General features: G+C 42.0%; 1 protein-coding gene across 5 annotated transcripts in view; it reads right to left on the bottom strand.

Moving 5' to 3' along the window:
* The window catches only part of nrcama (neuronal cell adhesion molecule a), a 427,797-nt gene that overhangs the window by 105,656 nt on the left and 309,067 nt on the right, over positions 1–13,074 (bottom strand). For all 5 annotated transcript variants that reach the window (XM_078568477.1, XM_078568478.1, XM_078568476.1 and 2 more), the window contains exon 5: positions 2,768–2,935. In XM_078568477.1, the coding sequence (XP_078424603.1) occupies positions 2,768–2,935 (168 nt within the window). The remainder of the gene's footprint in view (positions 1–2,767; positions 2,936–13,074) is intronic.

Below are 13,074 nucleotides of genomic sequence, written 5' to 3' on the forward strand. Positions count from 1 at the left end.
TGTGGGACTTTATCCAAAGCTTTCTGAATATCCAAATACACCACACCCACTGGTTCTCCCTTATCTATTCTGCTAGTTACTTCCTCAAAAAATTCCAGTAAGTTTGTCAAATCTGATTTCCCTTTCATAAATCTATGTTGACTTTGTTTAATCCCATTGATATTTTCCTAGTGTCCTGTTAGCACACTCTTTATAATAGACTCTTGCATTTTCCCTACTACTGAAGTTAGACTAGCCAGTCTGTAACTTGCTGTTTTCTCCCTCCCTCCTTTTTTTAAATAGTGGGGTTACATTTGCCACCCTCCAATCTGCTGGGACTGTTCCAGAATGTACAGATTTTTGGAAGATGACAACCAACACATTTAGTATTTCCATGACCACCTCCTTTAGTACCGTGCGATGTAGATTATCGGGGCCTGGGGATTTATCGGCTTTCAGTCCATTAATTTCTCCAGCACTATTGTTTTAGTGATACCAATTTCCTTCAATTCCTCCTTCTCACTAGACCCTTGGTTCCCTAGTATTTCTGGGAAGTCATTTGTTTCTTCCTCTGTGAAGACAGAACTAAAGTAATTGCTCTGCCATCTCCTTGTTCTCTATTATAAATTCTCCTGTTTCAGACCTTAAGGGACCTACATTCGTCTTCACTAATCTTTTCCTTTTACATACTTATAGAAGCTTTTACAGTCTGCTTTTACTTTCAAGTTTACTCTCATACTCTATTTTTCCTCTCTTAATCAATCTCTTGGTCCTCCATTGCTGAATTCTAATCTGCTCCCAATCCTCAGGCTTGCTATTTTTTCTAGCAACTTTATATGACTCCTCTTTGGATCGAATGCTATCCTTAATTTCTTTTGTTAGCCATGGTTGGGCCGCTTTTTCTGTTTTTTATGCAATTTTTTTTGATAAGACAACAGCTTTTTTTTATATCAGGATTGATGCACATTACTTAACACAGCTACAGAAATTCTGTCACTTTCTATTTGACTGTAAACAAAGCCACACATTTCTTTATAATGGTTCCACACCCCTAGCCCATCCTACTTCTGAACAGCTGCTCTGAGAGAGATGCATACACAGTCCTAACTGCTTTAATTGCTAAGCATATTGCATTTAGGATGAAAATATGCTATTCTCTTAGTTAGCTTGTAAATAATTAATACCATCCAACACTGAATGATGCATCAGACTTCACTACCTCAGGAAATGGTCTGAACAGCTCCCGTGGTAAATGAAGTACAAGGCAGCACAGTAAATCCTCTCTCTTTGTAAATTAGGACAAATTGTCAAACAAATTAACCAAATCAGATTGTTTTTCACTTCAAAAACTTTAGCATTTACATCACATATTTTCTATCCTTTCTACAAATGCTAATAAATTAGCTGCTCGCCTAAGTGCTGACTGCGTCTTTTAATAAATATAATTCTAACTGCAAACATACAGATTTGAGTTGTAGTCCAGTAGCACCACTGCTCAAAACAGCCTTAGCGTTGAATTATTAATCTCATTCAGGGAGCTCACTGGATGATTCAAAAGAGCGATAGAAAGATGTCACACCAGTACGGGTCAGGATAGGACTGAGGCGCACTGATGGAAGAGAAAAAACTTTCACCCGCACTTTGACCTCGCTCTATCACACTCTTTGAACTTGCAGGGCCTCATCCTCCCTAGCCTACCTCTGCAATCTTGCCCAGCATACACTGCCGGCTCATCCAAGTCTAGTCAACAATGGCCCTCTCTTCTCCCCTAGCCACCATCACCACGCTCCGCTGTGTTAACCTCTTGGCCTTCTGACCACTCTGTTCATCTTCAAAAGGCTCAATAATTGGTATGGCAGCACTGCCTCCTTCAAAGCTCTCCTACTGGCGGCTGTGTTCACTGATTCCCATGCTTAGCACGTGGACATTAATGCAACTGTATGTTATGTTTCATGTTGACACGAGGGTGAATGTGATGGAAAGTAATCCATTCACCAACATCCTTCACCCTGATGAATACAAATTTTGTAGAGAAAAGCACTCTTCTAAAACAATCATTTTCGCATTTTCATAGAGAAATACTCAGGGGCCCTCAAAGGGGTAAAATTTAGCGCTTTAGCTGCCTTCCTGAAGCTGATGAAGTGCAATAGATTTAATTGTGATGCACAATTGTTCAAGAGGTTCTAAGAAGAGCAGTACTCAACCCATGACAGTTTAAAAAAAATTCCACCCCACCCCATCCCATTTGACCCTTTTTCTTCTCCTGTAAAAACAGATTCTTGCATCCCTTTAAAACCTCGTCCAAGGGCCAGATTTTCAAAAGGCTGTTGGGTCTGGATCTGCTACAGGCGCAATTTGAAAATTGCAGTCCCGGAGGTCAACTCCGGACTCCGACGCCTCCGGGACAGTTTGCAATGTTCAAAGGAGCGAGAGAAAGGGAAACTCAGGCACCAGCAAATAATGGCCCCTGAAGCTCCTTAAAGTGCTTGATAATGGGGAGGTGCTTTTACGAAGCTAATGGCGGAAATCACTGAGCAATTGTGGCAATTCTCATTTCACTGAGAGTTTCTTCTCACTACAGGTTGCTGGCTGACTTGTGCATTAATAAAGGTGTTTATTGTTCAGATGCTTATTTTGAGCAATACGTGGCCTGAGGCCTTTCTATTCTGTGTGAAAGTACTATCCCGGAGCGGTGCACTGAGCCACTAAACCATAGGGGGAGTTGTCTAATCACAAATTGCCATTAAGACATTGAGAACATTCAATGATGGATTGGATTTTGACTCACAATCAAGGGGTACATCCAATGCTGTAACCAGGTGGACCAAAAGGAGAAGGAATGAAGTGTTTCTGTATGTTCGGCTTGTTTTCCTTCCTGGCATTTTCCAAACTTGAAGAGCAGGAGTGCTGGAAATCAGTTCCTTCTGAGCCTGGAATGCTGCCAATCCACAAACAGCTGAAATGATAAGCAATTACATACTTTGATTGACATCATATTATGATGGTTGCTTGAAAAGATCATTAACCGTGTTACAGACTGAATGTTAAGTACCTATTCTCAAATAATCATTTGGAGTACAGAACTTGAGTATTGCTGAAAAAGTGAGATATGTCTAAGTTTTTTGTCTTGCACTCATCAGGACACTTGCAAGAATACCAATATCAGGGGAGAACAACAATTGACACTATATGTGAAGAGAGTGCTGATTGGTTGGCAAATGGCGTTACCATGGAGAATGCACCACTGATGCTGTCTGACAGTTAACTACCAAGCATTGTTTGAAGTTTAAACCAGGCAGCTTGGTCAAGGCATTGCCCTGAGGAATGAGTCAGCGAATAGCTGTCACTTATTTTGTTTAGCTGAAACAGGCGCAATGTGTGTAAATGTTCTTTCTGTCTGCAAAGAACAGCGCCCTGTGTATTAATATATGTAGCTTCCAGTGCATACATTGTGAGCCTGACTGACAATCTTAAATCTGTTGTCAGCGTAACTTCTAGCACACTGAGGATTATTTAGCAAATGTTGTTCAATCACAGAATCACATCTAATGTTGGATACTGTGTTTTGAGTTTTGCTCGCACGGGCTGGTTGGGTACGGTCTGTACTTTACTCGTTGTGAACAGCTGAAGGGACATGCTGTTTGATATGATCTGCCAGTCTTTGGGACATACGGCCTACATACCTAGCATCACACTGACACTACAATTCATACACCATGTTACTCAGTTGTGTGACAGGCAGAACATCATTTTGGCTTGACGACAGCATCCTGTTAGTGGTGAATACCACTCGTGTTGCTGCTGCATAGTAGCAGTGTGAAACAGCTAGCTTCACCTGTTACTCAAATTTTTGAGATCGCTTGCCCTTCCAGGGTAATCTGAGGTAGACTGGGCACTTTTCAGGGCCAAGGGTGACAGCCTTAGGCCTGTTCATGAGTTTGTGCGATATACAGCGCAATATTATCTTACCAGGATTGCCATTATCCCACAGGATGACTTTGATGTGCCCTATTTCAGCAGCAAGCTTGCATTGTGAGCAAATGGCTCGGGCTCTATTTACAAGGTTGCCGACGAGACCAACCTTATAGTGAGTGGAACTGTAAGAATCCCAACTTGTGTACTGATCAGTGTTGGTAGGCTTGCAGTAGACCGTGGTACAGAACCCTCTGGCAGATTTATCAACTATTACGCCAAGGAAGGGAAGTTAATTTGACTGCTCCATTTCAAAGGTGAATTTGAGCATATTAAGACATGTAAGGAAATTGTTACATACAGCTGCGCAACATGAATTGGCTAAATGGTTTGGTGAATTGTCATAACCAGTTTTGACCAAGTTCCCAGAAGCTCCCAGAAACAACAATCTGATAATGACCAAATAATTGGTTTTAATAATGTTAGTTGAAGGGTAAATGTTGGCCAGGACATTGGACTGGCCTCACTACTCTTACAGTCATAGAGTCATAGAGTTATACAGCACAGAAATAGGCCCTTCGGCCCATAGTGTCCATGCCGGCCATCAAGCACCTATCTATTCTAATCCCATTTTCCAGCACTTGGCCCGTAGCCCTGTACGCTATGGCATTTCAAGTGCTCATCTAAATATTTCTTAAATGTTGTGAGGGTTCCTGCCTCTACCACCCCCTCAGGCAGTGTGTTCCAGATTCCAACCACCCTCTGGGTGAAAAAATGTTTCCTCAAATCCTCTCTAAACCTCCTGCCCCTTACCTTAAATCTATGCCCCCTGGTTATTGACACCTACGCTAACGGGATAAAATTTCTTCCTATCTCCCCTATCTATGCCCCTCATAATTTTGTATACCTCTATCAGGTCCCCCCTCAGCCTTCTCTGTTTTAAGGAAAATAACTCTAGCCTATCCAGTCTCTTTTCATAGCTGAAACGCTCCAGCCCAGGCAACATCCTGGTGAATCTCCTCTGCACCCTCTCCAGTGCAATCACATCTTTCCTATAGTGTGGCGACCAGAACACAGTGCTCCAGCTGTGGCCTAACTAGCATTTTATACAGCTCCAACATAAACTCCCCGCTCTTATATTCTATGCCTCGGCTAATAAAGGCAAGTATCCAATATACCTTCTTAACCACTTTATCTACCTGTGCTGCTGCCTCCAAGGATCTATGGACCTGTACACCAAGATCCCTCTGATCTTCTGTACTTCCTAGGGTCCTACTATTCATTGTGTATTCCCTTGCCATGTTAGCCCTCCAAAATGCATCACTTCACACTTCTCAGGATTAAATTCTATTTGCCGCTGCTCTGCCCATCTTACCAGCCCATCTATATCGTCCTGTAATCTAAGGCTTTCCTCCTCACTATTTACGACACCACCAATTTTCGTGTCATCTGCGAACTGACTGATCATACCTCCTATATTCACATCTAAATCATTAATGTACACTACAAACAGAAAGGGTCCCAGCACCGATCCCTGCGGTACATCATTCATCACAGGTTTCCAATCGCAAAAACAACTTTCGACCATCTCCTGCCACTAAGCCAACTTTGGATCCAATTTGCCAAATTGCCCTGGATCCCATGGGCTCTTATCTTCTAGAACATTCTCCCATTCGGGACCTTGTCAAAAGCCTTCCTGAAGTCCATTTAGACTACATCAACTGCACTACTCTCATCTACACAACAAGTCGCCTCCTTGAAAAATTCAATCAAATTTGTTAACATGATCTCCCCCTGACAAAGCCATGCTGACTATTCCTGATTAATCCTTGCCTCTCCGAAGTAGTGCTATGGGATCTTTCATGTCCATTTGAGATGGCAGACAGGCCTCGGTTTAATGCCTCATCAAAAGGATGGCACCTCTGGTAGCTCAGCATTCCCTCTGTACTGCACTAAGGTGTTGATCCAAATTTTGTGCTCAAGTTTATAGCGTGGGTCTTGAACCTACTAAGTCAAAGACGTAAGAGTGCTACCAATTGGACGACAGCTGACATGAACAAGGGCTGAGCTCATGAAAACAGAATCCAAATGCCAAAATGTCATTCCTTTTTCAAATCCAATAGCATCAACCTTCACCCGATATTCTCTTTTCTCCACCAGCCCCCAGAACCACTCCTGCTCCCTAGAACTGCCCCTGCACCACCCCCCCAACCACCCCTGTCTCCCCAACCACTCCCCAAAAAAATTAATCCGCATAGATCAATTTACTGGAATTCTCAAACTTGGATGCTTCAGAATTTGAATTCTGCATTTGGAAAGGGGAATTATGGAGAACAAAGGAAAAAGAAATTATGTGATTTGCATACGTTTTAAACCTGTGTACGATCCATTTGGTTTAAAATGGTTTATTTGATTTTGAATGCTAATTGTTGTAATGAATTTAACACTAGCCTGGGAACTATACTGAACATTTTCGATGAAATGTTCAAATCCATTAGGCTGAGCTGACACCCTCAGTAATTAGAAAATGCAAAGAGGGGGAGTAAAACGTTTCTTGCAAGCAAGATAAGATTACCCAATCATGAAAGGTGTTTCACAAGCTGCCTAAGATGCGCGTACAAAAGACACATACACTGGCATTGAATCATGAGTAACGGGACAACTGAAAACTGGAGCAACTTTGACATTACAAGACGGAGAATGCTCAGTGCACTTTCAATATGATTACATCATCTTTCAAACTGCTGTGTAAGAAGTAGGAATCTACTTACTCATCAGCAATCTTTCAAGTATTAATTTGAAGTGAAATACTGCATTCTGAATGCCCTATTACTGGGATCTGTGATTGGCTTTAAGATGGCTCTCCGAGAAGGTGGGTCAGTCGCTGGCAGCTGGCCTCAAATCAAGCTGGGACTATTGGGGTGACAGGCTGCTCTGTCTGATGACTGTCAGAGCCCTGTGAGATATAAATTTTCACAGTCTCACGTCAGTTCCTGATGGCCTGCAATTCAACGTTAATTTAGTAATCGCGCCATGGGAGGTGCCAACTTGTAACGAGCAATGAAAAAGTGTCACCCTGGTGTAACACACTGGATTCGTTGGGGCTGAGGTACATTCTTGGGGTGGAAGTTTGGAACTCTCTTCCGCAAGATTCCTGTGCAGTGCTGAGGGAGTGCTACACTGGCAGAGGTGCCTGCTTTTAGAGGGTGCAACATCAGGATGTTCCAAAGCTCTTTCCAAATAATGCAGTAGGTTTTGAAGTGTATTCACATTGATGCTGGGTCAGTTGTTGAATTTTAAGTCTTAGATTGATAGGTTTCTGCTAGCAAAGGTATTAAGGGATAGGGGACAAAGGGAGGTATATGAAGTTAGGTTACAGATCGGACATGATCTCACTGGATGTTGGAACAGGCTTAAGGTGCTAAATGGCCAACTCCTGATCCTATGTTGGGGCAGAGAATACTGTAGGTAACCTGACCTGTGAGCATACTACACTGAGTGCTGGGTGCCTGAAATGGGAATGTGCTCTATGCAGCAGCACAAACATCCCTCAGTTTGATGAGTGAAAATAAAACTAATTGACCGAGTGCAGCAGACTGGCACATTCCAGGGTCCAGGACTGCGTGCTGAGGGATGCACTAAAGCTTGGGACAGTCACTGCAAGAGGCGCAATGGGGAAAGATCACTGCCTAAGGTCTTTCAGTCATAGTATACAGAGGGACTGGAAATTTGTAGTACCCATGGAATGTACATTGTAAATATCAAGAGTATTAAAATTGTATCGAGGCACCTCAGAGAGGAACATGCTGTACAGAGAAAATTTGGATTCTATTGCACTTTCCGTAAGTTTTCAATTTGATTTATTTTTGCTCTCAGGCTGTATACCTGAGATGGAATGTACATTGCAAATGTCAAGAGTATTGCAATTGGATAGAGGATCCTCAGTCTGGAACATACTGTATGGAGATGAGTTAAATTTTATTGCACTTTCCATAATTTTCAAGTCATAATGTTTTCTGATGTACTTTTATAAATTTTATGAATAAAGTATATTTTGGGGGAAAAAAGGTAAATTAAACTTGCTCTCTACTAATATGCGTCGCTATGTACACATCATTGATAATTAAATCACAAAAAAAATCTTTGTTGCTGTATCTCAAAACAAGGTGCTATTCAGAGTTTGATCCTAATATTACAGTATTTTACCATTAATAGAGAGCAATGACATTGGTCTTGGGAAATAGCTCACAGTAGCATTAGTGAAGTCAGGAAAAGAGATTCAAGTGGGGTATGAAATGGGCTGCTGGTTCCCTATTCACCCTACCATCTGAAATCCATTTCACGCTCTGTATGTTCAACTATTGAAGGAGGAGGCTTGCATTCATGTGGTGCCTTTCACAACTTCAGTACATCCCAAATTTACAGCCAGTTAAGTATTTTTGAATTTTAGTTGCTGATATAATGTAGGGAATGCAGCAGCCAATTTACATGCAGTAAACTTCCACAAACAGTAATGAAATACAAAGGCCAGATCATCTGCCTCAGTGATGCTGGCTGAGGGATGGATGGACACCAGGGCAATTCCACTGCTTTTCTTCAAATTGTGCCATGGGATGTTTCACGTTCACCTGAGAGGGCGGTTTAGCTAGATTATGATGGACTGTTTGAATGAGATAGGCCTTAGGTACTACCCTCCTTAAACCTGAGGCTATCCAAAACTCTGCTGCCTATGTCCTTGCTCACACCCATCACTCCTGTGCTCTCTGACCTCCATTGGCCCCCAGTTAAGCAATGCCTTGAATTTAAAATTCTCATCCTCATTTTCAAATCCCTCCATAGCCTACTTCTGTAATCTCCTCCAATCCCACAACTCTCCAAGGTATCTGTGCTCCTCTAATTCTGGACTGTCCAGCATTTCTGATTGTCATAACATGGAATTAAGTTAGAAGTCAGGAAATATTTACTTTTGCAGGATTATCAACCTCTGGTAGAAGTTGTCTGCTTATGCAGTGATTGTGGATTGTGGCAAGCGGTCAGCAGATTACAAGGCAAGTTCATGGCTGATAGGGATATCGTTGTACACATAAAGTAAGTGAGACATTGGCTGATGTAGTGACTATGAGGCACAGTCGCCAGAAGTTTGTTTTTATCCCCTTCAAGGGTGAGAGAAGAATGCCTCAGAATTCTTTAAAATGGTCTTGCTTATAGAACAAGCTTGATGGGCAGCTAGTCTCTACCTGCCCAGCGATTTTGTGTACTGTTCTTGGAGGGAAATGCGGGTAGTTTGACAACACAGTGTAGAGATTATTTTAATTTGTAAGGAACCTGGATAAAAGGTAATATCCTCAGTGAAGAACCATCAGGTTATCTAGATGGGGAGAGAAGAAGAGTTAAGACAGGATGCTGTGTTTAGTCAATGTTTTGGTTGGGTTTTAAAAGTCTGCAGTTCCTATGAGGGTAGACAGATGGGGGCCAAGGTTCCAGTGTCTTGAGGTTCTGGATGCAGTGCAATGATCTTTTATGATGATGACAATGAATGACAAAGAGGTTGAAAAGCTCCAAAGTCCTCTGAAAAAATTCTGGGTGTGTTCTGAAAAGTTAAATTTCCCAATATTGCAGCTCCTTAATAAAAAACACAAATATGTGCTAGGAGAGATTAGGAAATTTTTTTCCCTTTAATCTTTCTTTCGATGTGGGTGTCACTGGCAAAACCAGCATTTGTTGCCCATCCATAATTGCCCTTGAACTGAGTTGGTGGTAACCCACTTCAGAGGGCAGTTAAGAGTCAACCACATTGCTGTGGGTCTGGAGTCACAGGTAGGCCAGACTAGCTAAGGATGGTAGATTTCCTTCCCTAAAGGACATTAGTGAGCCTGTAATCTGAATTTGACAATTGACAATGGCTTCATGGTCACCATTAGTGAGACTAGCTTTTATATTCCAGAGTTTATTCATTGAATTTAAATTCCACCAACTGCTATGGTGGGATTTGAACCCATGTCCCCTGGGCATTACTCTGGGCCTCTGGATTATTGTTACAGTGACATTACCCCTACGCCATCACCGGCTGACTGATAGTCAAATATTGTAATACCTCACACCATGCTTCGCAGAAGGATGTGCCTACACATACATAGAATTACATACAGCACAGAATGAGGCCATTCAGCCTGACTAGTTTGCATTCATGTTTATACTCCACACAAGCTTCCTCCCATTCCATCTCCCTCATCTCAGTCTTTCATCATATCTCTTCATTCCCTTTTCTCTCAGGTACTCACCTACATTCCTTTTAAAAGCATCTCTGATAATATGCCTCATTCACTTCCTCTGGTAGCAAGTTCCACATTCTGAACAGTCTCTGAGTAAAGGAATTTCCCCTTTTCCCCCTATTGGATATATTAGTATATCTTGTAATTATGGCAGACCCTGGTTTTGGATTGTCCCACATTTTCTTCACGCCTTACCCTGTCCAAACAAGTGGTTTCTTGTCTAAAGCAAAAGGACCTAACCTGTTCAAGCTTGCCTGACTGTACTGAAAAGAAAATTAATCAAGGTTTACAATTTCTTTTAAAATGGAGACAAGCTTTCCTCTCTTGAAAACAGTGATATATGGTTCCAGAGGTGCCAAGAGCACTGTGATACCTTCTCCCAAGTACGCATCCTTCACTGTTGGGCCTGGATGTGGACCATCGGCAGTTTATTTAACTATTCACCCAGCAGCAGCCACTAGAGACTGGTCAGAAGGATGAGATGCAAGCTCATACTTGCATCCCACCTGCGGTCCTGTGGCCTCAAGCTGGGTGCCTTTAGCCCTTCAGCCATCGGGAAGCGGCTTGTGACACTCTTTTATGTCTTAAAGGCTTCTCTGTAGCAGTTCACAGATTTTAGTTGGGAATATTCACGAGATTCACTTTATCTAAAACAAATCACATTAGAAGGCTATTCATTTATGAGCAAGAGAAACCGGGGCTGCCTTGAATGGGGAATACGTAATGCGGATTAGTGCAAACACGTTTCCTAAAGGAACTGTTTGATGTTGACTTGCCAATCTAAATGCTCCAAATGTGTGCTGGCTGATAAACTAATCTGAAATCTTGGGAATGCTGAACTGTCAAGCTGGAAAAAAGTCAAAGGCAGAAACATTTAGGAGTTGTTTCTTCAGGAGAGCCAGTATTTCTGTTTGTAAAGCTAGCTTCCATTTGCAGCTGTGAGCTCCCTGTAGAGCAAACTCTGACAGCGTCATTGCTCGACACTGTCAAGCAATCACTGGAAAGCTCCTTAACCTTCAAGAGCTTAAATCGAATGCAATACTCTTCAGGCAGACAAATGGTGTCTTACTCTTGATTGAGTATATACTCTTTCAACAAACATATTGGGAGTCAGAAGCTTCCATGTGTTAGAAAATAGCTGACCTTCACACTGTACCCACAGATTGATAATAGAGGGGAAAAAAGAAAATGTATTTGGCAAACCTGTTTATGGAGAAATAGTTGTGAAATATTGATGTACATTGTGCTCAAATGCATCATTGAGCCATTTGAGTGTCATGTCACCATGAGATGAATAATGTCTGGCTTTCTTATATGGGTCGGCTTGCTAAATCCTTTAATGTCAGCAGCAATCCCTAACGCCAACGACTCGGTGCCTGTGGTGCATTGCAACCCCTTCTGTTGGCCAGAGGTAGGACATGCTAGCAGGAACAGAGTTTCAGTTGGATCCACCCATTTTGATTTTGAGCACAGACAGGTTGAGCACTCAGTAAAGGGCAGCAATGTAATTACCATTCCAAAAAGATAGTTCCCTCCGTAACCCTGATCTACTCCTCAATCACTCCTCCCCTTCCCATGGCACCTTCCCATGCAAGTGCACGAGATGCAACATCTGCAATTTTACCTCCTTTTGACAGAGGCCCAAACAGTTCTTCCAAGCAAAACATCAGTGTACTTGTGTTTTTTTTCAATTTAGCATACTGCATATGCTGCTCACAATTCCATCTCCTCTACACTGGTGAAAGCCAGTACAGATGGTATGACCGCATTGAGAAACACCTGCATTCAGTCTGTAAGTGTGACTCAAGCTTCCAGTTGCCTGTAATTTTAATTCTGCACCTCATTCACACACTGTCCTCGGCCTCCTGTACTGTTCCAATGAAGTCCAACGTAAACTCGAGGGACACCTCATCTCTCAATTACATACTTTACAGCTACCTGAACTTAACATTGAGTTCAACAACTTTAGATCATAACCTCTCTCTGCATCTTTCTGGATGGCAGCTGTTAGTAGCAATTCTCCGATTCCCATTTACACTTCCTGGAGACCCATCTTTTCTTTCTTTCCTTGTCCCATTACCATTCTCTTAAACCTTGCACCATCATTCCTTTTGGCATGTAATCTCTTCTATCACAGCTTCCCATTTTGTTCTATTGTCCCCTCCCTCTTTATCCCCGCTTCAAACCCGTTACTGTACACATCTAACTTCTTGCTAAACTAATGAGAAGTCATTGACTTGTAACGTTAACCCTGTTTCTCTCTCCACAGATGCTGCCAGACCTGTTAACCATTTCCAGCATTTTCTGTTTTTATTTCAGGATTTCCAGCATCCGTTTTTGCAGTTGTATTTCTGTCACTGAGCACCACGTTCTGCTTCATTTATCAAAAGTTTCCTTTTCAAACCTTATTTTTGCTGTAACCCCTTAATACATCCATGGAAATCTTGCATTTGATGTGCAGTTGGTATATGTTTAAACTTTGAGTTATCTATTTTGTATTAAAATACTAATACTGCTGGCCTGCTGTTTACCAGTCCTTCTTACAGCCAATTTATTTAGGTGCATCCCCTTTGTGCCACTTACATGAACTAATTTCCAGTCTAATGCCTTTTATCTTGGGCTCTTCTCTTCCCTCATCTGTTTTCAATATGAATCTAATAAAGTTACACTCACTACTTCCGTACTGTTCTTTGACCTTTAATGCACTCACTTGCCCTATTTTGTTGCCCAGGTTTGTCCACAGAATTGCATCCTTCCTTATCAAACATGCAACACACTGGTTAAGAAAACAATCCTGGCTGCATTCTTTCACCATTTTGGTCATGAACTCTTGCCTTAGCTGCTTCTGGATTGTTAATGTCCAGCCATAAGAAAGAGGAAGAGAAAGAAGGAGATGAAGAGGCAGAGGGAA

This window comes from Cetorhinus maximus, chromosome 22, assembly GCF_964194155.1.
Source record: "Cetorhinus maximus chromosome 22, sCetMax3.hap1.1, whole genome shotgun sequence".
Lineage (NCBI taxonomy): Eukaryota > Metazoa > Chordata > Chondrichthyes > Lamniformes > Cetorhinidae > Cetorhinus > Cetorhinus maximus.